At 46.9% G+C, this 24,073-nt stretch overlaps 2 protein-coding genes across 3 annotated transcripts in view; one reads left to right on the top strand and one right to left on the bottom strand.

Annotated features, from left to right (window-relative positions):
• Positions 1–340: 340 nt before the first annotated feature.
• TTC19 (tetratricopeptide repeat domain 19) lies at positions 341–23,214 on the bottom strand. 2 transcript variants are annotated; one of them, XM_024127919.3, is made up of 10 exons: positions 23,010–23,214; positions 22,812–22,930; positions 20,841–20,951; positions 20,351–20,389; positions 19,492–19,548; positions 19,116–19,177; positions 16,865–16,959; positions 2,421–2,575; positions 1,110–1,272; positions 341–513 (listed from the first exon to the last, which is right to left on the bottom strand). In XM_024127919.3, exons 1-10 carry the CDS (start codon positions 23,191–23,193, stop codon positions 380–382), a joined length of 1,119 nt encoding a protein of 372 aa, XP_023983687.1. In that variant the 5' UTR covers positions 23,194–23,214; the 3' UTR covers positions 341–379. The 2 variants fall into 2 exon arrangements, with proteins under 2 accessions (XP_023983687.1, XP_054946906.1); XM_055090931.1 differs by lacking the exons at positions 22,812–22,930; positions 23,010–23,214 and adding an exon at positions 22,711–22,767.
• Positions 23,215–23,224: 10 nt separating this feature from the next.
• ZSWIM7 (zinc finger SWIM-type containing 7) overlaps positions 23,225–24,073 on the top strand; it is a 12,151-nt gene continuing 11,302 nt past the window's right edge. The window contains exon 1 of the mRNA XM_024127752.3: positions 23,225–23,435. Coding sequence (XP_023983520.1) covers positions 23,342–23,435 — 94 coding nt within the window. The 5' untranslated portion in view covers positions 23,225–23,341. The remainder of the gene's footprint in view (positions 23,436–24,073) is intronic.

Raw genomic sequence — 24,073 nt, 5'->3', positions numbered from 1 at the left:
GAGACGCCTGGCTGAAATACCAGACCCCACCCCAGAGGGAAACTGGCCCATCTTGATCTAGAGTTATTCTCGGACCAGCATGGACAGCACCTAACCAGCCGTCTGCTGCAACGGAAAGCATTAACCGACACCTGCCGCAGAAGCAAAATCAGGTGGTGGTGGAGAGGTGGGGGGGGAGGGGGGGGGAGTTTTCTTCACAAAGCAAACGCGGCAGTGCACACAGTGTGTACAGCTTGTCCTCCAGCAAGGCTAAGCTGAGGGGACTTGAGTATCAAGGACAAAGGATTTAAGCCATTGATCAGGGCGCCACACTAGGACTGGAATGAGAGGTGTTAGCTCGGCAAGGCTACGACAGAAAGGGGTCCAGAGCTCGGCAAGGCTACGACAAAGGTCTCCTTTTTCTTGACAGCCCAGCCAGCTCTTCCCTGATGTGCTGCACAGAGACCTCATCTCTTTTCAGCTTTGCTCGCTTCAGTGCTTCCTGGTAGATCTCTTCTGCTTGTGCATATTGTTCTAAAATAATAACCCGGAAAGAAGGAAGAATAAAATGTATGTTTCGCCATGATTCTGAAAAAGATTTTTGAAGAGAAAGCACAAGTGATGGGACAAGTCTAGTTCACGGCATGGGGCCTCGTTTCACCCCGTGACACCCCGGGACCTCACAGAGCCCTTCCCGGCACACTCCAGTGGCTAAGGCCTTCGCCCACGGTGGTTCGGGTGAGAGACCTGTCGTTGCAGGTTTCTGGGCAGAATGGCAGAGTATGCCCATCAAGCTGCCGTGCCCTGTCGCACGAGCTCCGTGAGGAACAAATTCAGCTGCGCGTGAGACAACATTTAGAAACCTGTGAAGCACTACAGAAATAAGGTACCACTGCAAACGTTTCCACCTCGATGTGCCTGGTAGGCCGGCAGGGCAGGACTACAGGCGGGACGTGAGCTGGGCCCGGCGGCGCCTCCCCTGCGCCTCTCCCCCCCGGCCCGTCGGTTCGGGAGCATCCTGTCCTCACTGCCCCCCTCAGCGCCACGCACAGGCTTCTGATCCACCGACACCCACCGCTCCCGAGGCCGGCCGGCCCGCCCGCCCGCCCGCCCAGCCCCGCGCCCCGCACCTCTGTGCGTCAGGACCGCAGCCAGATTACTGAGCAGCACGTGGAGCTCGGGGTGCTCCACCTGCCTCGCCAGGTCTGACGCCCTCTGTGCGTGAACACACGCCTCGTCGGAGCGGCCCTGCGCAGCCAGGGTGGTGGCCAGGTCGCTCAGCAGCACGATGGTCTACACACGGGAGGAAACACAGGCAGCGGCTGCTTGCAAACACCTCCACAGCTCGAGAGTCAACGTGGAGTCTGACGAACTGTGGATACACTGAAGGGGTCGCCTGGCCTGGCAGTCCAGCAAAGGTCGGGGCGTCAGCAAGTCAGGTGCATGGGTCGCTCACACTGCACGGCGTCAGCCTGACCCTCTGGAAAATGATACAAGTCTAGACACTAGGTAACAGGGTGAATGTTACTTACGAAGCTAACTAATTATCAGAGGAGAAGCAGCAGCAAGTGAAAAATAACAGCAACGAGAAGTGACAGAATCTGATCCCCTTCCGTTCAAGGCTCAGCGCCCTTGAGAAGCTGGCCTCGGAGCCGTACTGTACTACGACGTCGCTCCTATCCTCAGGAGGAAGGAGAGACCCCCCACTGCTCCTGGGAGAGTTCCCACCGAGTCTACAAAACGCTGGCACTGAGAGCGGCAGGGCTCCCCTCCTCCTCCACTTCAGGCGCCGGGGTTCTAGTACCTGGTGATCCGAATTCCACGTCTGTCCTGGTCTTATTTCTCAACCACACCCCGTGAAGGGGGTGCTCTAAGCCCCCGTTCCCGAAGAGAATTCAGAGCCCAGAAACTTGCCCTGCTCCTCTGCTCGCAGCCTTGGGACATGTTTAGTCCAGTTAGAACTTTCATGTCCTAGGTTGGGGGTTACCAAGCATTCACCAAGTGATCCATTTCTTACCTCTTAAGACAAAACAGATGATTTCAATTCAGTGTGTTTACCGTTCTAACAGAAGGCTCTGCACGCTGTGCTTAAATTCTATGTCAGTGGTTTTAAACTTTAGTGCAGTCCCACCGTCCTTTTCCCCCTATGTTCCCCTGGCATTTCATCGGTGGGGCTCCGCACGTGTTAACCTGTTCCTCGTAAGATTCAGTACCTAAAATACCGTGCTGTGCACCCAATCCTCACGTAAGCCCTGCTGGGCAAACCAGTAACTCAGCAGCGGCCTCAAATCCTCCTAGAAACGAGCAGTTGGGCGCAGGGGAGGGGTGGTCGGGCACGAGGAGGGGGATGTACCTGGGCCACCTGCTGAATGTCTGTCCCCATTTCGTATTTCTGGATTCTGAAACCTTTGTCTTACAGTCCTTCTGTTTTCCTCCCTTACCTGTGGGTGTCTTTCTCCTAGTATTTCTTCAGAAATCTGCAAAGCTTTTTCATACATCCTTTGTGCCTGTGATGGCTGCTTGGAGAACAGAAGGTAGCGGGCATAGGTGTCTAGGCACATGCCCAAGAGGAGGTGGGTGTTGGCTTTCTCTTCCACTAGGAAGGAAATAAGAGCAGTGCTGGGATATAACCAGTACAGTACAGAAAGTGAGGCAGAGACGTGGCCAACCTGCCCTGATCATTCTTCTTATTACCAAGACCCACAGATTGTTTCACGTCACTAAAGAAGTACTCCTAACCTTATACTTTGTTACACAAAGGTGACAATTCAGGTGGATTAACACCTAGACTGGCTCCTGGAGCCACCTGTGTGTGTTGGGGAAAGGGTGGAGCGTCTCCACACCAACAAGCAGTTGGTCACCAGCAGGGTATCTAAGAATCCAACTAAATTTTGACACCATCCACCCAGAGTCCACAGGCTAAACCCCCTCCCCCGACTTCAGACGCGAGTCCGGGTCGTCACCTGTGCTTGGGAACAACTGGCTGTAAGTCAGAGGTTCCCCAGGACTCCCTCCCTCGGGTTCAATTAATTAGCTAGAGCGGCTCACAGATTACTAGATCACCGGTTTATAAAAGGCTGTAACTCGGGAACAGCCAGATGGAGGAGGCACAGGGCAAGGTGTGTGGGAAGGGGCCTGGCGCTTCCCTGCCCTCTCCAGGCGCCACTGCCCCAGCACCGCCCCAAACCCCATCCTTTGGGATGTTGATGGCAGCTTCATTACAGAGGCACAACTGATTCAATCACTGGCCACTGATTCACCTTCCAATCGCGCTCTCCCCTCCCTGGAGGTCGGGGCTAAGACTGAAGGTTCCAACCCTCTAATCGTGTGGTTGGCTCCACCTGCAACCAGCCCGTGCTTAGGTGCCGGCCAAGTCACCTCATTAACATAACAAAAGACACTTTCAATCACTCCCAACACTTAGGAAATTCCAAGGGTTTGGGAAACTATGAATAAAGACCAAATATTTTTCGTCATCTGAATGACCAAATACGTATTTCTTATGAAACACAATACTGCAATATCCAATTAAATGAAGTCCACGCTTAGTTTCAAATTTTAATCTAATATTATTTAGCAGAACCAGGTGAAGATAAACTCAAAGAAGAATAAGTTAACAACAAGAAAAAGTCTAGGGCCAATGAAAAAGTTTTCAGGTATGAAAACAGCACTACAGAAAGGAACCAGAGAACACTAAGAATCCTGAAATGGGAAGTCACAAGCCAAATTTAAAGAACAGCTAATCCATTTTTTGAAGAACAGTAAAAGGCTGCAATGACATGGCACCTCCCAACACAAGCAAGAATTGACTACACCACGTCTGAAAAAGAACAAACTTCAAACACCTAATGCCATGTGAGAAGAACCAGAGAACAGACCTGGGGACCAGTAACTAAAAGCAACCTGCACAAGTAAAGACTCAGGAGAGGTGATACAAAAAAATGTGGAAATGGTGACGAACTAGATCAAAGGAAATTTTGCAAACAGCTCAGCTGAAAGTAAATGTTTACACAAAGGACTTGAAAAAGAGGTTCCCTCAGATAATCTTCTGTAACACAATTATTAGACACCCAAATGAAAGGGTTCAGACGGGTTTCTTTACCAGCAAAGGTATTCACACCAAATGCCTTTCCTTCCATATCATCAAAGTTTCAGAAAACTTACAAATGGGATAGAGAATTTAAAGACTATGTTACCAAGTAACAGTATGACCAATTACTGAAGAGACAGTTTACATACAACAATGCAAATAAAAATACCTACTGAAATAATATCTGAAGGTAAAAGTGAACAAAAAATGCTTTTCTTCAAGTAGAAATCCAAAGTTATTACTTTGGCCTAGTTATATACATAAAGGTAACGATAATAATTTTCTTAAAAATCAAATTAGGGGTAGTTTTAAATAGATCAGCTTACAAATTTATTTTCAAAAAATATAGATGAAAATTATTTTTATAAATATAGAAAGTATATATATATAAGTTTATGGATAAATATAACCAATATAAAAAAGCAAAACGTAAGATGGCACCAAATAAATACCACATGTAAAGATACCATATTTCTCTATTAAAAGGAAATGCTGAAACGAAAAAACATATCTCACTATGAGCACTCTTTTTAAAATGCTGAGCAAAAGCTTATAAAATCAGCAGCAGTTTAAGATCCACACTATTGGGAGATAATGTAATGGACAAAGGTCCAGGTAAAGACGGACAAACCTCCGTGCTCTCTTCACTTACTAACAAAGGTCCAAGGAGATAAGCAATTTGTAACAGACTGAGAATACACAGATACACTAAAATCCATGTTCTTGGAGAACACTTAAAAATATTTACCATATACCAAAACTATCACAAAACAATGTAAAAATTAATTATTCCAATTCCGGAAACTCTATGTTTCAAACGTGACTACTGAATCGTATTTCTGGAATGTGTGTTAATAATTCTCTTTAGATATTTCTACAATAACAAAAGCATGCTCTTTTTACATTTTACAATTAGAAAATATGCTCAACGCTATAACTCAAAAGTACAAGAATAAAGTGACAATTCTAGTAGAAAATTACCCCTGATATCCATAACAGAAATTAAACTAGAATGGCAGAAAAGATGGTAAAGCTTTTTAGAAAGAATAACTGATGAGGTAAAATTTTAGCTGTAATATTTTGTCATTGTTAAGAAGAAAATACATTTTAAATTCGTAGCACATTCAAATCGTACTAACAAAAAAATGAAAAAAATTTTTAAACAATATACTTCTCTAAAAATAGGACCAAGAGAGAAATAAAAAGACTCCATAATAAAACCTTTATTAGCATACTGCCACGTTAAAAGTTCATACCTTTAGTAAAGTACCAAAAAGAGTTCTTCTTCTAACTAATAATTAAAACATGGTTCTTTGAAATATTAATATAAACACTGTTAGAAATTAGACAAGAACAAATCAGATAACCTAATAACAGCTGAGAAATAAATTGGGATCGTTTATACAGAGCTTCCCCCAAAGGATTACTGGAATCTGAGGGGGAGGGAAGCATATTTATCTCTTCAAACTTTAGTTGTAAACAGTTCTTTTTCACAAATTATTCCTAGGAGAAAAAGATGAGCTACCTAAAATCAGTCTATGAAGCAAACAAGATTCATCACAGAAATCTGTACTCAAAGTATAAGCAAACTGAATTCTCAAATGCACAAAGGATAAATGCACCAAGCAGTTTTTGTTCCAGGAATACCAAGAATGGCTCAATCTGCTTAACGTATCAGTATATCAAATTAGGCTTGCATAAATGCAGACTAAAAGGAGTTTGGTAAGTTACTGGAACAATTATATGCCCTTAGAGAAACAGGAATAGGGACTGACTCCCCATCAGTAAGAAAAAGAGCATCCCGAATTTAAGAAAACATGAGCCACAGGCATCTAGTTCCCCCACCCACCACCAGTAATCATCTAGGAAAGTCTACAGGGTCTTTGAACCTAAAGGTATTTGCCACCCATGTTCGAGGAACATCCTAGAATTTCTGCTAAGCTGAATCTCTCATCACCTAACCGATTACCCCATCGGCACTTCCTGAGACCACTAACGGGATCAGTGGAAGGAGTTTTTGGTTCCAGTAACATGACAGATAATCTGAAAACCCGTCTGCTTCAAATATTAGATACATTATAACAAATATCCTTTTACATGTACAGCTGAGTTCCCGAGAGAAGGAAGTCCCAAGGGCCAGAAATTAGAAATTAGCTAAAACCCAAAGTGGAAAGCATGTGTGTTGATGCAGGAGAAGCCCAGTTCTGGTTGGTTCTGTGGGTGGCCTGAGTGTCTCTGAATCCAGAATTGGATTCTTCACCTTGTGCAGAACAGAGAACTAGATGTGAAGCCCCTGCATAAAACCAGGATGTTCCCCAGAGGCTGCACGAGAAGCCTGAATGGCCAAGCCGGGATCTAGAAGGGAACAATGACTGCATGGAAAGCCGTATCACAGGCCTGTGCACACGCGGTGTGACGTCTAACTCTATACCGTCCATTTAGGCTCGGACCCGAGTGCCTGGGAGAAACAAACACAACCAGCCTGGAGACTCATTTCTCGAACCCCGCTGAAGATGAATTCATAACCCCAAGTATGTAAGCATGAAGATGCATCAGAAATGGAAAGCGGCAGACACTAAAAAGGAGGCCTTCCCCTCGACATGACTGAGTGATCCCAGACCATCACCTAAGCAGGGCCAAATGCTGACTCAGACGTCAGGCATGCTCCACCTCAGAGCCTTGCACCGGCCCCTCCTCTGCCTCTAACTTTCCTCCCTCGGCGATGACCACTTGGCTTACTCCCTCCCATTCTCCAGGTTTCTCACCAGTCGGGCCTTTCCTGACCCCTCTATAAAATACTGTACTGCCCCACCTCTCTCCTACATACATATTTCCTCATAAACTTATCTATATGTGGCCCTTTATCATCTTTGGGTATGTTATTAAGGTAGTGGAGAGTGTTTATTGTGTGTTTTTCCTCCACTAGAAATTGAGGCGGCGTCCTTCAGGCTTTATTTACGGCCGTATCTCAGCGCCTAGTGATACGCCTGGCATGTCACAGGCATTCAATCAGTTATTTCTTGACTGACTGGTTGAATGAATGAACATATATAAAAGGGAATGACTAGAAACATGAAGGTACTGAACTAAATAGGGAAGATGATACAATAAAACTAAAAGTTTTAATTACAGAAGTAACAACACAACACTGCATGTATCTGTGAAAGCTCAGTACAGAGATGTCATTACAAACCAGTGAGAAACGGATGCACTAATAAAACAGTCCCGAGCTAAAATCCGTGCTTGAGGGAGGAAAGAATCATATCATTACCTCACACCGTATCACGAATAAATTCCACGTAATTGACGACTAAATGTAAAAAAGCCAAGTATTTAGAAGAGACTATCTTTCTGACCTTAGAAGAGTGAAGGATTTTTATTAAACAAGACTCAGAAAACACAAACTATAAAGGAAAATATCAAAAGATTCTATTACATTCAATAGAATTAATCATTCAATCTCTGTCAAATGTCCTAAAGTGCAAAGACAAGGTCACAAAAGAGATAATGTAACCAACAAAATAGATGCTCAAAGAAAGATGCTCGAAGACATTAAGCTGAGAACTCTTTACAAATCATTCAGAAAAAGACAACCCTTCAAAAAATTAAGCAAAAGGGGATAAAGAGACAGTTTTCAGAACAGGAAATCTGAATGGCCAATAAATACATGAAAAGATGTTCTGTATCTCACTAGTAGTCAGAGAAACATGCACTGAAGCCACAGTGACACTCCATCAGATCCACCAGATCATCCAAAAATTTAAGTCCAATAATAACGAAGATATAGAGCAACAAGAATGCTAACACATTGCCACTGAAAATGTAAACCAGTAAAAGCACACTGATAAGCGATTTGGTCATGTCTAGTATTTGCACCCCAGCAATTCCACTCCTAGTATAGTATACCCCTAGGGAACATCCTGCACGTGTGCACAGAGACACAGGTCCAAGCGTTATTTTCTACAGCGAAACAGGTAGAACCTACATGTCCATCAACAGGAGAAGTGAGTACATGCCCACAATGGGGTGTCAGGGCCACCTCTAGCTGTGTCCCTCCTTTCCAGGATGGAAAAAAAGCACAACCTCACCCCTCACCCCCACCCCAGGGACTAGGTAAAGAAAGTCATCCCTTCCGGACAGACAGACAGCGTGGCAAGCGAACAGGGCCTTTATGCCAAAAAGCCCTGATGCTTTAAGTATCAATGTGGATAAATCTCTGCAATATGATAAGTGAAAAGATAAACTGCAGAAACAATTGTACAGTATGATGCCATTCATAAAAAGTTTAAAAACAATAAACATATTGTTTATTGATGTATACACGTGTAATAAACAGGCATAAGAATGATAAAGACCAAAACCAAGTACACAGACGGTTTACCTGCTAGTACACCCAGCAGAGTACACAGGGCTTTAACCGCCCCCCCCACCATGCCCCGGTCATCCCCTGAAGCACATACGGTAAAATACTCAGACTTGACAAAGCTACGCGGAAAGTGTACAGGTGTTTGTTCAAGTCTCCACTCTTTATTTTTGCTTGAAATCTTAAAAAAACAAAACAAACAAACAAAAAAAACGCACCAGAAGAAGAAAAGGACAGAACTGACTTTCCTGAATAAGTCAATAATATGGAATACACACTGGAAAAACGCCCAAAATACAGACAAGAACCCGAGAGGAGAGAATAAATTTATACTACAGAACAGAGAAGAAAGAGTCCAACATACAGGTAAACAACACTCCTGAATAAAAAACCACAGCAAGGCAGAACTGTAGCAGTAATCAAAGGTGCACTACAGAAGCTCAAGAGAACTGGATCTTAAAGTGAAGGGTCACCACAGACCAGGCCAAATTCATAGAGACCAACCCCCTAAACTTATGCTAAAAAGCTTCTGACACCTACAAAGTAACCAGGTAGGAGAAAACAGGTTATCTACAAAAGAAGGCAGGGCTTCCCTGGTGGTGCAGTGGTTAAGAATCCACCTGCCAATGCAGGGGACACGGGCTCGAGCCCTGGTCCGGGAAGATCCCACATGCCGCAGAGCAACTAAGCCCGTGCGCCACAACTACTGAGCCTGCGCTCTAGCGCCCGCGAGCCACAGCTACTGAGCCCGCATACCACAACTACTGAGCCTGCGAGCCACAGCTACTGAGCCCGCATACCACAGCTACTGAATCCCACGCGCCTAGAGCCTCTGCTCTGCAACAAGAGAAACCAAGACAATGAGAAGCCCGCGCACCACAACAAAGAGTAGCCCCCACTCGCGGCAACTAGAGAAAGCCTGTGTGCAGCAACGAAGACCCAACACAGCCAACAAATAAATGAATTTATATATATATATAAAAAAGAAGGCAAATAAGTAGGCCTCAGAATTCTCTGCAAAAGATCCCACTAGATCTAAAATTCCAGATCACAGAGAAAAAACAAGTGGGGAGAAGTAGGAGAATGTTAAATTGTAGTCACCTCATCTTACAGAAGAAACGGAAAACAGAATTTTTTTCTGAGTCAAATATGTCTTTTAGAAATTTTTAGGTTACCCTTTAATAGAACTGGAGACCACAGATGTGCCTGCCTTTCAAAATATAAATGGAGGTTTAGTGAGAAAATCGTCCCTATAAGAGAGACTTGAAGGGACTTCCCTGGTGGCGCAGTGGTTAAGAATCCTCCTGCCAATGTAGGGGACACAGGCTCGAGCCCGGGTCCAGGAAGATCCCACATGCCGTGGAGCAACTAAGCCCGTGCACCACAACTACTGAGCCTGCGCGCCACAACTCCTGAGCCCGTGTGCTGCAACTACTGAAGCCCATGCGCCTAGAGCCCATGCTCTGCAACAAGAGAAGCCACTGCAATGAGAAGCCCGCGCTCCGCAACCAAGAGTAGCCCCCGCTCGCCGCAACTAGAGAAAGCCCGTGCGCAGCAACGAAGACCCAAACGCGGCCACAAATAAATAAATAAATAAATATTTTTTTAAAAGAGGGACTTGAAAATATAAGAAATAACAAAAATGGAAAGCTTTTAATGTAAAAAATTAGACCAAATATCACTTTCAATTCTAACTTTAAATAGGTTTTAAGATTCTCTACCACAAGACAACAATACTCAGATCAGGTTAAAAAAATCCAAACACAGCCTTCTACAAATCACATACTGAAAACAAAATTACTCAGAAAGTTTAAGAGTAAGATACAGTCAACAATGTAAAACTAAAGTTTGTGACAAACACCTTAAGTAGGAGAAAAAAGAATCACTTTTCTGATGAAAGGATAATTCACAATGAAGGTATATATATCTGGGGCTCTAAACAGCATAGAAACATGTATAAAGAAAAAACTCACAAAAGCAAAAGTTCTGTCTAGAACTGGACAGAAACAGAAGACCTGAACAGCACTGTAAACCACCTAGACCTGACAGATGTCTACAGAGCACGGCTCCCAGCGGCTAAGGGACATAACTCTTCTCAAATGCATACGCAGCATCCCCCGGAATAAGCCACGTACCAGGCCATGAAAGAAGTCTCAGTAAAATGTAAAAGGACTGAAATCATACAAAGCATGTTCTTTGACCATAATGGAATGAACTTAAAAATCAACAACAGAAGGAAATTTTGGAAATTCACAAATATATGGAAATTAATCAACACACTCCAAAATATCCAAAAGATCAAAGAAGAAATCACAAGAAAAATTTTAAAATATTTTGAGATACATGAAAATAAAAACACAACATACCAAAATTTATGGGATGCAGCTAACACAGTAGAGGGAAATGTATAGCTGTAAATGCCTACATTAGGAAAGATCTTATATCAGCAACCTCATCTTCTACCTCAGAAACTAGAAAAAGACCAAAATAAACCCCACAGCAAGCAGGAGAGATACTAAATATCAGAGTGGAAATAAGGGAGGTAGACAACAACAAAAAAATTAGAGAAAATAAAACCAAAAGGTGGCTCTTTGACAAGGTCAACAAAATCGACAAAAACCAGGAGACACTATGAATAGAAGAGTCAGGAAGGCCCTTCATAATTAAGAGTGGTAAACAGAGGAGCGAAACCATTTAATAAACTAGGTTAGCAGATGCACCACATTCCAGCAGACTCCTTCAAAGTCCTCAGTGAGTCCCAGTCTCAATCCTAGAGCATGTAATCCCCATAACAACGCTGTAAGGCACATTCTGGTTTTTTATTGTATGGATGAGGAAACTGGGGAGGAGATAAGTAACTTGTCTAGTCCCACTGCTGTTGTAAGTGGAAAAGCCAGAATTCCAACCACTCATGAAACCAAATATGCCACCAGAAATACTTCAACTCTCCAGAAGTGTTTTACTTATTAAACTATGAAAATGAATGAAACTCTCAAGGAGAGGAGGAAGGAATCAGTGGGAAAACTCTCTTAAAAAAAGGAAATAAATCCACAAAATTAAAAACTGGGAAAGGAATATGATCCTGAATACATAACAGAATGTTGTTAAGTCATGCTTTACAAATATAATTCCTAAGTAAGTTTCTTCCAGGAAAATACAGGTCTCCGTAATTCTTTCACCCATGCATTCACTTATTCAACAGGTATTTATTTAAGCTGTGGTCTTGGCACTGTCCTAGGTACTGAAATCAACTCAAGAAAATGGAAGACACTTAAATGTATAAGTAACCGAAGAAAGAAGAAAAAAAGCTGCCAGAGAATCAACTCTAAAGGAGATCTGAGCCATGTGGTTTCATAGATCCTACAGCTTCCAAGGACTAGATCACTCCATGTAATACCCCACACCTATGCCAGAAAACACAGACAGCATCCCAATTCATTTTATCACATTAATACAATCCTGTGATGAGAAGCTCAAGAAATACACTATGGATCTCACAAAACAAAATAAATGTGGAAGTCTAAATAAACTACGAGCATTAACTATGAGCCAGCAGCACACCGAACAATTAACCAGTTACCGGCAAGCCTGACTTGCCCCACACAGAACAATACGTCTTCTCACACGGTCTTGCCCCAGATCAGACACAAGACAAAGTTGTCCAGCACCACTGTTCCTTAATGTTCTGAGGTTATGGCCAATGAACCAAATTTAATAAGCGGAAGGAGTAGGGACACAGAAGTGTAACTGTCTGAAAAAAAGACAATTATCATGACCTCCCAAATCTTTAATTACATATCTGGAAATAGTGTGAATATCAACTCAAAAGCAAATAGTTTAGTAAGGTGTCCATTTAGAATCAAATGTAACAAAACAGCTGTCAGATCTACCCGAAAAGATCTGTCAGCAGAAGCAGACCACGTCCCTGAATGGGAAGACGGCGTGATGACAGCAGAGCTGCCGTTGGCCTCAGCCACTTTCCTCACATGATTCAAGCAGACGGGGTTCCGAACCTCTGTCAGGAATGGATCCTGATCAGTTTTAGCCAATCATGCTAATGCCACCTCTCTTGCCAAGGACTGGGTTAGAAATGCCATGTAACCCAATCTGGGCAGCAAGAAGTAAGCATACATCTAGATGGGGACCTCTAGGAAAAATTACCTTGATTCCAAGAGAAACATGCAAGAAGTGGACGCTGTCATTTCTGGATGAGATTCCTGGGGTCTGACAGTCACTTTTCAACCACAAGGAAAGTGTGAAGAGAAAGCCAGCACACTGAGAGTGTCACTGAGGATGGGGAGACCATATCCCTCAGGACCTCAGTGAGCCATAAAGCACTAGCCCCCTTTCACTGAACTGCCAGTCACATGACATAATAGTGTCCTCACCGCTAAACTTAATTTAGTTGAAATTTTTTGCTATTTGTAGTCAAATGCTAACTTATTCAGATGGCAACCTCCCCAAACTAATTTATAAACATAACACAAATCTAACAATTCATTCTCAAAGCACTTTGGGGAGCGAACAAAAAGATCTAAAATTCACATGAAAAATATCTAAAATCCATGTGGAAATTGAGTGAAAACCAAATGGGAAAAAATTTTGCAAAAGAAGCATGTGTGAGACCAGTATCACCATGTAACTCAAATGATATCACCTAGTTCAGACAACATATACTGTTATGAGTCAGCAGATGAATAAATCAGAATGGAAAACCTTAAAAGAAACCCAAGTATATACTAATTAATATATTATAAGCACGTAATGATGATAGATTATTATCTTTAAGAAAGCAGTTAGCAGGGACTTCCCCGGTGGCGCAGTGGTTAAGAACCCGCCTGCCAATGCAGGGGACACGGGTTCGGGCCCCCCTGGTCTGGGAAGATCCCACATGCCGCGGCGCAACTAAGCCCGTGCGCCACAACTACTGAGCCTGCGCTCTAGAGCCCGCGAGCCACAGCTACTGAAGCCCGTGTGCCTAGAGCCCGTGCTCCGCAACAAGAGAAGCCCGCGCGCCGCAACGAAGAGTAGCCCCCGCTCGCCGCAACTGGAGAAAGCCCGCGCGCAGCAACGAAGACCCGATGCGGCCAAGAATAAATAAATAAAATAAATTTATTATAAAAAAGAGACCCAACTTTCAAAGAAAATCAGGTTACAAAGAAGTCATGTACAGTGTGACTCCTCATTTGCTTATTAAAATGTAAACAGCTAGAGGAAAACAAGCCTAGAAAGACATATACCAAAAAAGAAACAGGAGTTCTTAATACAATTATGAGTGATCTTTCTTTTCTTCTTAATGCTGTCTGAAATTTTCTTCAACACCCTCGTATTGCTTTTGGAGTCAGAAAAGACTGCTTTATACTCTTAAGCAACTGTCTACAGTCAATGTATAAATGAAACATAGCAAGGGTGTGGATAGTTCAAAAGTGACTTATTTGACAGCTGGAACTTGTTTTTACATCTTTTGTGAATTTCTTCAAAGCACTTCCATACTGCACTGACATTTGTCAGTGTCTGCTGGGCCTTTTGCCCTTTCACTCAGCAGTTATTACTGAGCCTCTATTATGTAGCAGGCACTACTCTAGGTCCTAGGGATTTAGCAGTGAACAAAATAGACGAAGGCTCTCTCCCTCTTTGATAGGGGAGACAGACACTAAAAACGCTTGAACAAAAATGAACTTTAGCAGCGATACACGCACACAACACACACACACCTACTTCCCAGGGTGACGAAGCAGAGGAGGAGAGAGGTTCAGACGGCACGCAGGTGGGAAGACAGACTGGCAGGCTGGCCTCCTGAGCAGAGGCCTGGATGCAGACCACTGGCCGTGGAGACAAGAGCAGGTACGAGGCCCGGAGGCGGCCCTGAGCCGGGAACGTATGAGAGCGAGAAAAGAGCCAGGTGGTGAAGGCGGAAGGATGGTGTCAAACAGGCAGGGGCGGGTGGGCAGTAAATCCTCTGAGGGAATGAAGGGGAGCGGGACGACCTGTGAGGAGATGATCGCAGGCGTCCAGGCGAGAAGCAATGACGGCCCGGACCAGAGCGCTAGGGCAGGAGGCTGAGTCGGCTGGGATGCGGATGCGTTCTGATGGCTGATTCAGTGCAGCCTGCTGGTGAATTACACGTGGGGAACGAGGAAGAAATCACAGACGACGCGTAGGTTCTTGGCCAAAGCACCGGGTGAACGGTGGTGCCATTTCCAGAGCGGCTGCCTCGTGAGAACCCGGTTTGTGACGGGCAGGAATCCAGAGGCCCGTTCTGGCGGGAAAGGGAGTAGGAGGCGCAGACTGTCCGGTGCACGACGGGCCACGGGGACGACTGTGCGACTGCACAACACGGGGCCACGCGGCAAATCGTCTACGGTAACTACAGACGGAGTACAACCTTCAAACGCTGTGAATCGCTATACCGTACACCTGTAACATATACTAGTAGACGTCAACAACAAAAGAGTTAAATCGATGCAGGAAAAAAACAGAGAGACCCATTTCGAACATGTTAAGTGTGCGATGACCGTCGGGCACTCAGGTCAGGGTGTCAGGTAGACAGCCTTACCCACGAGCCTGCGGCTCACACACAGGCCGGGGCTGAAGGTGTAAGACCGCTATTTAAAGGTATGGGGCTAACCGCTGTCTCCTAGGGTGTGAGGGCAGAGAGAAAAGAGAAGCGGGCCGAAGACAGCCCCGAGGCCCGCCACCTTTACAGGTGACCCGGGGAGGGCAAGGGACCAGTGAGGTGTCCCAGAACCAAGCGAGTGAAGGGTTTCCAGTAGGAGACAGTGATCACCTGGGTTGAGCTACTAGTAAGTAGAGCTGGTAAGATAAGGACTGAGAACTGGTGACCTTAATAAGGGGGGCTTCAGTGGAGTATGAAGGAGGAAAACTGTGTTACGTTCAAGGGAGAACTGGAAGACCCGTGAGTACAGAAAACTCTTTGAAGCCATATGTACTGCTTTAGGGACAACAGAGTTGGCCGCTGTATCTCTAGCATCATGCTAGCTCTCGGCAAAGAGGAAGTGGGAAACCAGAGCTACTGAAAGAATGTCAAATCTGAAAATTCCCAACACTTCAACCCACATTAAGAAACCCGGATGCATATGAAGAGATGCTCAGCATCGTTAGAGATGCACATCAGAACTACGATGAGGTACCTGCCACCTCACACCAGTCAGAACGGCCGTCGTTAGAAAGTCTACAGATAAATGCTGGAGCGGGTGTGGGAAAAGGGAACCCTCCTACACTGTTGGTGGGAATGTAAGTTGGTGCAGCCACTGGGGAGAACGGTACGGAGGTTCCTCAGAAAACTAAAAGTAGAGCTACCATATGATCCAGCAATCCCACTCCTGGGCATATATGCAGACAAAACTATAATTCGAAAAGACACACTCACCCCTCTGTTCATAGCACTATTCACAATAGCCAAGACATGGAAACAACCTAAATGTCCACTGACAGATGACTGGATAAAGGAGATGCGGTACATATACACAATGGAACACTACTCAGCCATAAAAAAGAATGAAATAACACCATTTGCAGCAACATGAATGGACCTAGAGATTATCATACTAAGTGAAGTGAGTCAGAAAGAGAAAGACAAATACCATACGGTATCACTTATATGTGGGATCTAAAATCTGACACAAACGAACTTATCTGTGAAACAGAAACAGACTCGTGGCTGCCAAGGAGAGGGGGCTGGGGGAGGGATGGACTGGGAGTTTGGGGTTGGTAGATGCAAACTATTACATTTAGATGGATAAACAACAAGGTCCTGCTGTACAGCACAGCAAACTATACCCAGTCTCCTGGGATAAACCATAATGGAAAAGAATATTAAAAAAGAATGTCTATATGTGTAAAACGGAGTCACTCTGCTGTACAGCAGAAATTAACACAACATTGTAAATCAACGATGCAAAGGAAGGGAGGGAGGGAGGGAGCCAAATGGCTGAGCGCCCGCGTGCCCGCCCACGCCATTCTGTTCCCAGCATGGCTCTTCACGCTCTTCCCTCCGCAATGAGGGCAAACAGACGAAACATGAGCCTCGCTTCCTCCCTCATATCTGGCGCACACTGGGGGCCGAAGGTGCTTGGTTAGCACTGTGACTGGTGGTGAAGCCAGGGGCAGGGGAAGAAGGCCCCTCTCTGCCCCCCACTTTCCCAGAGGTGGTCTATAATAAAAATCAACAGAGAGATTATGAAGGTGTCACCACGGGGCTAAAACAGCCACCACCACCAGTGGCCAAGGCATTGAAAGAAAATATTGAATGCCAAACCCTCTGAGACCTTAGAAAGAGCCACAGCTTCCAAAATGAAGAACTTTCCCTCCCCCAATTCAGATACCTTTCTGTTTCCTTTACCACAGCCCAAGGGTGAAGCCCCTTGTGGCAAAAAAGGCAACCGTCCAGAAAATTAGTCAGGTTTCCCTACCTGACAAAGTGTCTTCTGATAGTTCCTTTTCTCTTTCAATTTTTTCCTCTAGAGTTGAAACGCAGAATTCATAACCAGCAAAAGCCAATTCCTGTCTGTAAAGCAAAGAGCATCAATCAGCTGTACACCTTTCACAAAGTGCTCTTCTGTCCTCATTTTTCCAGCTCAGGTTTACATTATCAAGTGTAAGACGGGAAGAGGGGATTTTGTTTAAAGTCTCTAAGAGGTGTCAATCTGCCCTTTCTCAAGAGTTTGGGGTTTTTTTGGTCACCTAATTAACGTTAACTTAAGACAGAGTTTCAAAAACCGACATGACCAGCCGTTCCCTCACCTCCCACTAACACAGTTCAGAGGGGTCAGCTCCTACACGTGTGAGAGCCTTACCCCTGCTCAAGGTGATAAACTACCAGCAGAGGCGAGGGCCCCTGCAGTAAGGATTCTAACTGCTGGCCTCACTCAGTTTCTGGAGGTCTGTTAGCTCTACACTTCTCCCAAGCTGCAGGTCTTTGATGCACGTTTCTTTTACAGAAAGGGAACTCCTAGCTAGGGCACTAGAAGGCATTCAGCCCCACTCTCAGGACCTCAGTCAACTGGAGAGGACACCCAGGCAGCAGGGAGACTGACTCTGGACAGAACAAGGGTCACCTGCTGGTTTCTACAGAGACGCACAGAAACACGACATAAACTCCGTCTCCACCCACAAGCTCAGCCCTGGTTTCTGCTCTTCCATTTTGGCTCTTAGCTTCTCACCACAGGTGGCACTACCAAGCTCACCCCTTCTCCTCTCGCGCTTTGCCAGATGACCCCACCGTTCTACTGTTCTCAGAAGAACCAAGCCTTGGCAGGAGGGACCCTATCCGATCAGGGCACGGAACCGGGGAGGCTGCCCACAAGGCATCCTGAGTCACAGCAAAATGTCTACCAACGGCCCCTCCCAACTTGTATCAGCCGTTCTCAGCCTCAGGGCCTGGCCACACATTTCCTGGTCTCATGCGTTTCTTAACAAATCCAAATGAAAAAACACTCTTGAGTAACTTCCAGGCGAACTACTAGCTTTCACCTCTTAAGAGACCACGGATGTGTCTTACCCTCCACTGTTACTATCTTTGGGCTGCTTCTTACCCTGGGAGTTCATACCCCATCCGTAGCTAGTCCTGTTGGTCACCCGTCCAGGGAGACTGACCAGGCTGCAATGCTCCCCTGCACGGACCAACCGCAAAGCTCCTCTAAGGACTGGAAGGCAGAGCCCCTCAGAGGCCCTGGCCCATCTAGTGCCCAACCAAATGCCAGGAGACGGACTGGGTCCCGCTGAGCATGAAGGAGCTGCCGACTAGAGCAGCAAAGACCAGTGCCAGGGCCCCTGGCCTCAGTGAGCACTCTTTCTACAGCACTGGGCTGGATATCATTCCAAACTTCCGGCACCCAACTTCTGCAGCAACGATAAAGCAAAGGAAAAGCCAGGCTTACTTCGCTCTTTCCTTAAATTTACCCCAAAATATAACTCTCTAGAGGAGCTCTCTGCTTACATCCTAGGGTTTCTTCTTTGAACCCCACCTAGAGAAGGAAGGAGGTACCAGGCCTCTCTCATCCGCGGCACACACCCGGATTGTCCCCTAAAGCCTTTCCTGTGTAGCTGCAGACTCTTCCTTCTTTGTAACAACTTAGACTCATCTAACACTTTTAACTCAGCACTGCCTTCTGGTCCCACCTGCAGGTCTCTCCTCCACTCCTAGGTATTGCTTCCTAAAACCTAGCTACCAGATCATCTCTACGGGCTTTAAAAGCTGCCCGCTGAGCTAGCCACTAAGACACTGCCACGGCAACTCTCCCATCATTTAACTTCATACCTAGCTTCCTGGTTTGCTGATCCTTAAACCAGCAAAATACATTATCCCCAGCAGCTTTTACAGTGCCCCCTCCTCTCCTAGGAAAAGCTAAACCAAGGTTCTAAGTACAACTTCCCTTCCCAGTTCAAGCAGCAACAGAAAACTTGACTAGATTTGTCACGGTGCAGCCGAAGGCGTGAGGGCTGCATGTCCCGCTCAGCAGGCTAATGGAAACAGCTGGGGCAAACCCAGAAAAGACTCAAGACTTCAAAGGTGAGGGACGGAGCGCTCCGAGCGTGACACCTGAGTTTTGGAGACCCAGGTGACGGCAGGTAAATGCAGAGTGTGCAACATCCCAGGGTCAAAGGTTTGCCCACAGCCCTACTCCTTGGCTGCTTGCACGCCTAGGTTCCGACTATGCTTACCTATTCTGAGCAGCATAAATAGTGGCCAGCTTTAGAGAGATTTCTATTATTGCATTGTCTTCCTGTTGGGAAAAGAAAAATGAAGGAAATTCATAACAAGTAAAATTTCCTCATGGGATATTTCAGATGAACTTTCTAGACTGACTTTGACCTGAAAGCCATAGTCTTTAGACTTCTGGAGGAATCAGGCAACTGTGAATTCCCCAGGTACCATGCTTTTGCATGAATGAAAGACTGGCAATTTTTATACCAGTCTTAGGGAAAAAGAATTCCAACTCTTTGGCCAAAGCACACGTGGGGGCTGGGTGGAGTTTACAGGAAGTAAGACTTTTGAAAACTGCTTCAGCTAGGGAGCAACCCTACGTCACGTCCTTACCTGTTGCATGCCCTCTCCAAGCAGGTAACTCATTGTTGCTTTAAACAGTTTTTCCGCCTAAAAGCATAAGGAAAAGATTTTTGTTTTATTTGGGTCCCCTATCCAGATGACCCTGGATTCTAAGTACTAGTCTGACGTACCATTCCTTGAAAAACACAACACACACACACACACACACACACACACACACACACACACACACACACACACACTCTTACACTCACATATACAAAGAGAAAGGTAACCTTGTGGTGGGAAAACAGACTCAAATACCAGGACTGCACATCCTCCGGGCACCTTGAAAACTAGTCTGTGATGAGTAGAAACCAACTTCAGAAACTAACTTCCCTTCCAAACCCACTGTGGCAGAGACTGGAAACTATCCCCTAATATTCACCCTCCTCTCCATCTTTTTGGTTAGACTCTCCTCAATTTTTAGCAGGTCAAGCCTCCTTTGCAGTTAGGTGTGGTCATATGATGCAGCTGTGGGCAAGAGCTGCATGCAGAACGAATGTGAACAATCTCTAAATCATACTTTATAGGGAAGCTGCTTGCCCTCCATCCTCTCCTTCTTCCTTCCTGTAGGCTGGAGGTGAGCCAGTTCTCTTACGCAGATGAGAACCTATCTTAGAAGGAACCTGAGCTTCTGGGCCACTTCATGGAGCAGAGGTACCTACACATCTTCAAGGTTTAGCTACCTCTGGGTTAATGCATTAAAGGGAAATATGCTTCCTTCTTATTTGAGTCACTCTGTTTTGGGGTCTCTTTGTTACAGCAGCTTAGCCTGTACCCTCACTAACAGAGGTTCCTTCAGGCTAGCCCTTCACAAATTCATGACATTACAAAGTGATTTACTTACATTTTCAAGCTGACCCCGTATAAATGCTAAGTTGGCCATCTGAAAATTAATGACAAGTTGTTCTTCAGTTTAGAGCATTGTATTCCTACTTACTTCAAAACCTTTAAGCTGAAGACTCCCCTTTACTTTCACCCTCTAGCTAAAAAAATAGTCCAGAGAGAAAAGTATGTCACTGATCTGCCAGCAGCAAAGTACAGCAATGGTGCGAGAACAAATACACGCACACTTTGGCGATGACAAGCCAGATCTAGAGCCACTCTTCACTGAAGAAACCAATACTAATGATACTCATTTCTTTTTTGTCTGGGATTGAGGCGTCCTGTGACACCCCAAGAGTAATAAAAATTGAAACCAAAAGAAAACTTAGTAAAAACAAAAACCAAAGAGCTTCAGGGCCTGTGCAGGTCAGGAACATGAATCAGGAGCCGAACCACCCCTCTCCTGCAGCCACCCTTAATCACCAACGGCTCAGACAGGTGAGAGGAGTTACCAAATCGTAAGTGTAAGTGATGGCCTTCTTGTTATCACTCTTATAGGCAAGATGAAGAGCATCATGCAAAATTAGCTCTGCCTCTGCTGGCTCATCTTTCATGATGCACAGCTGAAAAGAGAAAACAAAGAAAATAACAGAAAATGAAACATAAAGAAAGCAGATGCCCGTGCCACCACACGGAAGTGGGTACAGCTATACATCCCAACGCGCAGAACGAAGTTATTCATTCATTCGTCACGTACTGACTGAATTCCTCCTATGCACCAGGCATTATGTCTACAACGGTGACGGGGAGTTCAGCCTCCCCCGCAGCTCTGTTTGGCCGCATGACAAAACTCTGGCCAACAGATGCAGGCAGCAGGAACGTAAGCAATTTTTATCAAATCGTATAAGGAAGCTGCTGGCCCTACATCCTCTTTCTCTCTTCCTGCAGGCTGGAAGTGACCCTGTAGGACGAGTAAGCTTAATGACAACTAATGATAAAAGCTAGGAAGAAAAGCAATAGAAAGGAACAATAAGGGGTCCCCCTGAATGGGAGTCAGAGAAGCCTTCCAAGGAAGTGACAGTTAAACTGAGGTAAGAAGAGAAAGAGTCAACCAAACAAGGAATTGTGAGGAAAATGACCCAAACAGAGAGTAGGGAACAAGCAAAGGCCCTACAGGCTGAAGAACGTGGTTCTTCAAAAACCAGTCAAGGGCTTCCCTGGTGGCGCAGTGGTTAAGAATCCACCTGCCAATGCAGGGTACACGGGTGTGAGCCCTGGTCCAGGAAAATCCCACAAGCCGCGGAGCAACTAAGCCTGTGCGCCCCAACTACTGAGCCTGCGCTCTAGAGCCTGCGAGCCACAACTACTGAGCCCGCATGCCACAGCTACTGAAGCCCAGGCGCCTAGAGCCCGTGCTCCGCAACAAGAGAAGCCACCGCAATGAGAAGCCCGCGCACCGCAACCAAGAGTAGGCCCTGCTCGCCGCTACTAGAGAAAGCCCGCGCGCAGCAACGAAGACCCAACGCAGCCAAAAATAAATAAATAAATAAAATAAAAATAGAAAGAACTAATTAACTCCTTCTAAAAAAAAAAAAAAACCTCAAAAATGAAAGGAAAAAAAATAAAAAAATAAAAAAAAAAAAAAGAAAGGAAATTGATGTGAAGGGAGGATGGTGAGCCTGACGATGGTTGCCAAATAGGGAGGCAACGTAGGGTGGATCGTGTAGGGTCTCACAGGCCACGGCAGAGAGTCTGGGTTCTATCACAAATGCTGTGGGAAGTCATTCAAGGTTTATGGGCAAGGAAGTGATACGATGCGATTTACATTTAAAAAATCACTCTGGCTGCTGCCTGAAGACTGGGTGGCGGGGGGCCAATAGGGCAGACCAGACTCGGAGTTAGGCTGCAGCAGCGTGGCCAGGGTGACAGCAGGAGAGACAGAGAAAAGGGGGCAGATTTGAGAAATATTTTGGATTTGGTGGCAAACCCCAAAAAGGATCTGTTGCTGGACTCTAAGCATATCAGGGGGTGGTAGTTAGGGGCCACGAGTTTTCAGAATGACTATGAAGCGTCCGGGCTGGAAAACTTGGTAGGTAGCAGTAAAGAGGAGACATTCACGGAGGTGTCGGGGGGGCCCTTAAGATCAGGGGTTACTCGGGGGCAGGTGAAGCCTCAAAGAGGAGCTGGCACGTCGGCACACCCCGCAGTCTGCGGGCATCAGTGTGGACGTTGTTGGCCAGGTGGCGGCAGTCAGCCCAATGGAAGAGACGCGATAACCCGGGGAGGGGGCGAGAGAGAAGGACCAAACCGCGCACGGCCCGCATTAAGCTGCACCATCAGGACGCCACACGTGTGCACAGTTCTCCCGGCCGGCGCTCTCACCCCCAACGCTGGCTAACTCCGCTGCCCCCGGCGCCGCCTCCACCTGCAATGGAGACGCCGGGCCTCCGTCCACCGGGGTCACCGTCACTGCAGGTCCTCACCTTGGCTCGCTTCAGCAGCTGGATGATCTCGGCCTCGGCGTCCCCGGCCGCCGCCCCGCCCGCGCCCTGCCGCTCCCGCTCCTGCTCCGCCGGGGCGGGCCTCGAGGACCAGGCGAGCGCTGCAGGAAGAGGCGCTGAGGTCACCGCGCCCGGCCCGGCCCGCCCGGCCCGCCCAGCCCGCGGGCCCGCGCCCCTCACCTGCCAGCAGCGGCAGCAGGCCCGGGCCCAGGCCGCGCGGCGCCTCTCGGCACGGCGGCACGTCCGCCGCGGGCGCTCGGCCTCCCGCTGGACCCGGCAGCAGGCGCGCCGGGCGGCCCCGGCCCCGCCGCCCCGCCACCCGCAGGAGGCCTAGGGCCAGGTCCGCGCCCAGGAGCCGGTACATAGCCACCCGCGTCCTCTGCGGACTGCGGCCCGGGCCCCGGAAGTCCCGCCCCCGAAAGTCCCGCCCCTGGCGTCGAGCGCCCGCCGATTGGCCGGGACGCACTCGACGTCACCGCGTCCGCCACGCCCCGGCTAGCGCGGGACCGGTCATGGCGGCGGTGGCGGCGCGGGCGCTGACGCTTCCGGCAGTGGTGGAGGAGCTGCTGAGCGAGATGGCGGCGGCGGCGCGGGACGGGGCGCCGAGTACGGGCTGGGGGCGTATGAGGCGGCGCCGGCGGGGGCGGAAACCCGGGGTACCGGGGCGGGGCTGCTGGCCCCTACGAGGAGGGTTTCTATTGACCTCGTCAGTAGCCCTTCCTTCTCAAATTCGCTCTAAACGAATCCTCTCCTACACCCTGTTCAACGAGCGAATATTTCAGGGCCGCAAACCCGGCTGCAGACGCCGCGACTTGGGGTGGGCGGGGGCGGTTCTGGACGCTGTGGCTGTACCTGTTTTCCTCTGACCAGCAGAGGATGCTCTGTGACCAGGCTCCCGCATCCCTGGGCGTTCGCAGCACACACCGGTATTGAGAGGATCCTGATCGAAGTGCATCCGCATGAGAACTGCTCAACCAGCGTCCGAATGGTCATTGAATAAATAGATTAGACCTCAGAACTGCCCCTGCTGGTTCACTTGGATGGCTTTTGTTTGAAAAGGACCGCACTTTGAAAAGGATTTATCTTGAGTTACTGTTTTTAAAGAATTGAGAAAAGGAAGCCAACTTTTCTCATTTCAGTTAAAACTAAAGCAGTATATGTGCTTAAAAGATTAGGCCAGGGCTTCCCTGGTGGCGCAGCGGTTGAGAGTCCGCCTGCCGATGCAGGGGACGCGGGTTCGTGCC

The sequence above is a fragment of the Physeter macrocephalus genome, chromosome 14 (assembly GCF_002837175.3).
Source record: "Physeter macrocephalus isolate SW-GA chromosome 14, ASM283717v5, whole genome shotgun sequence".
In the NCBI taxonomy this organism is placed as follows: Eukaryota; Metazoa; Chordata; class Mammalia; order Artiodactyla; family Physeteridae; genus Physeter; species Physeter macrocephalus.
The sequence above is the reverse complement of the archived record's forward strand: the minus strand, read 5'-3'. Positions and strand labels throughout refer to the sequence as shown.

Excerpts from the sequence above, each read along its gene's own strand:
- TTC19 (XM_024127919.3), bottom strand. The coding sequence starts at position 23,193 with ATGTACCGGCTCCTGGGCGCGGACCTGGCCCTAGGCCTCCTGCGGGTG. Across the intron at positions 22,931-23,009 it reads CCTGCTGCCGCTGCTGGCAG|CGCTCGCCTGGTCCTCGAGG; the intron begins GTGAGGGGCGCG and ends CTCTTCCTGCAG. Across the intron at positions 1,273-2,420 it reads TAGGAGAAAGACACCCACAG|ACCATCGTGCTGCTGAGCGA; the intron begins GTAAGGGAGGAA and ends TCCCGTGTGTAG.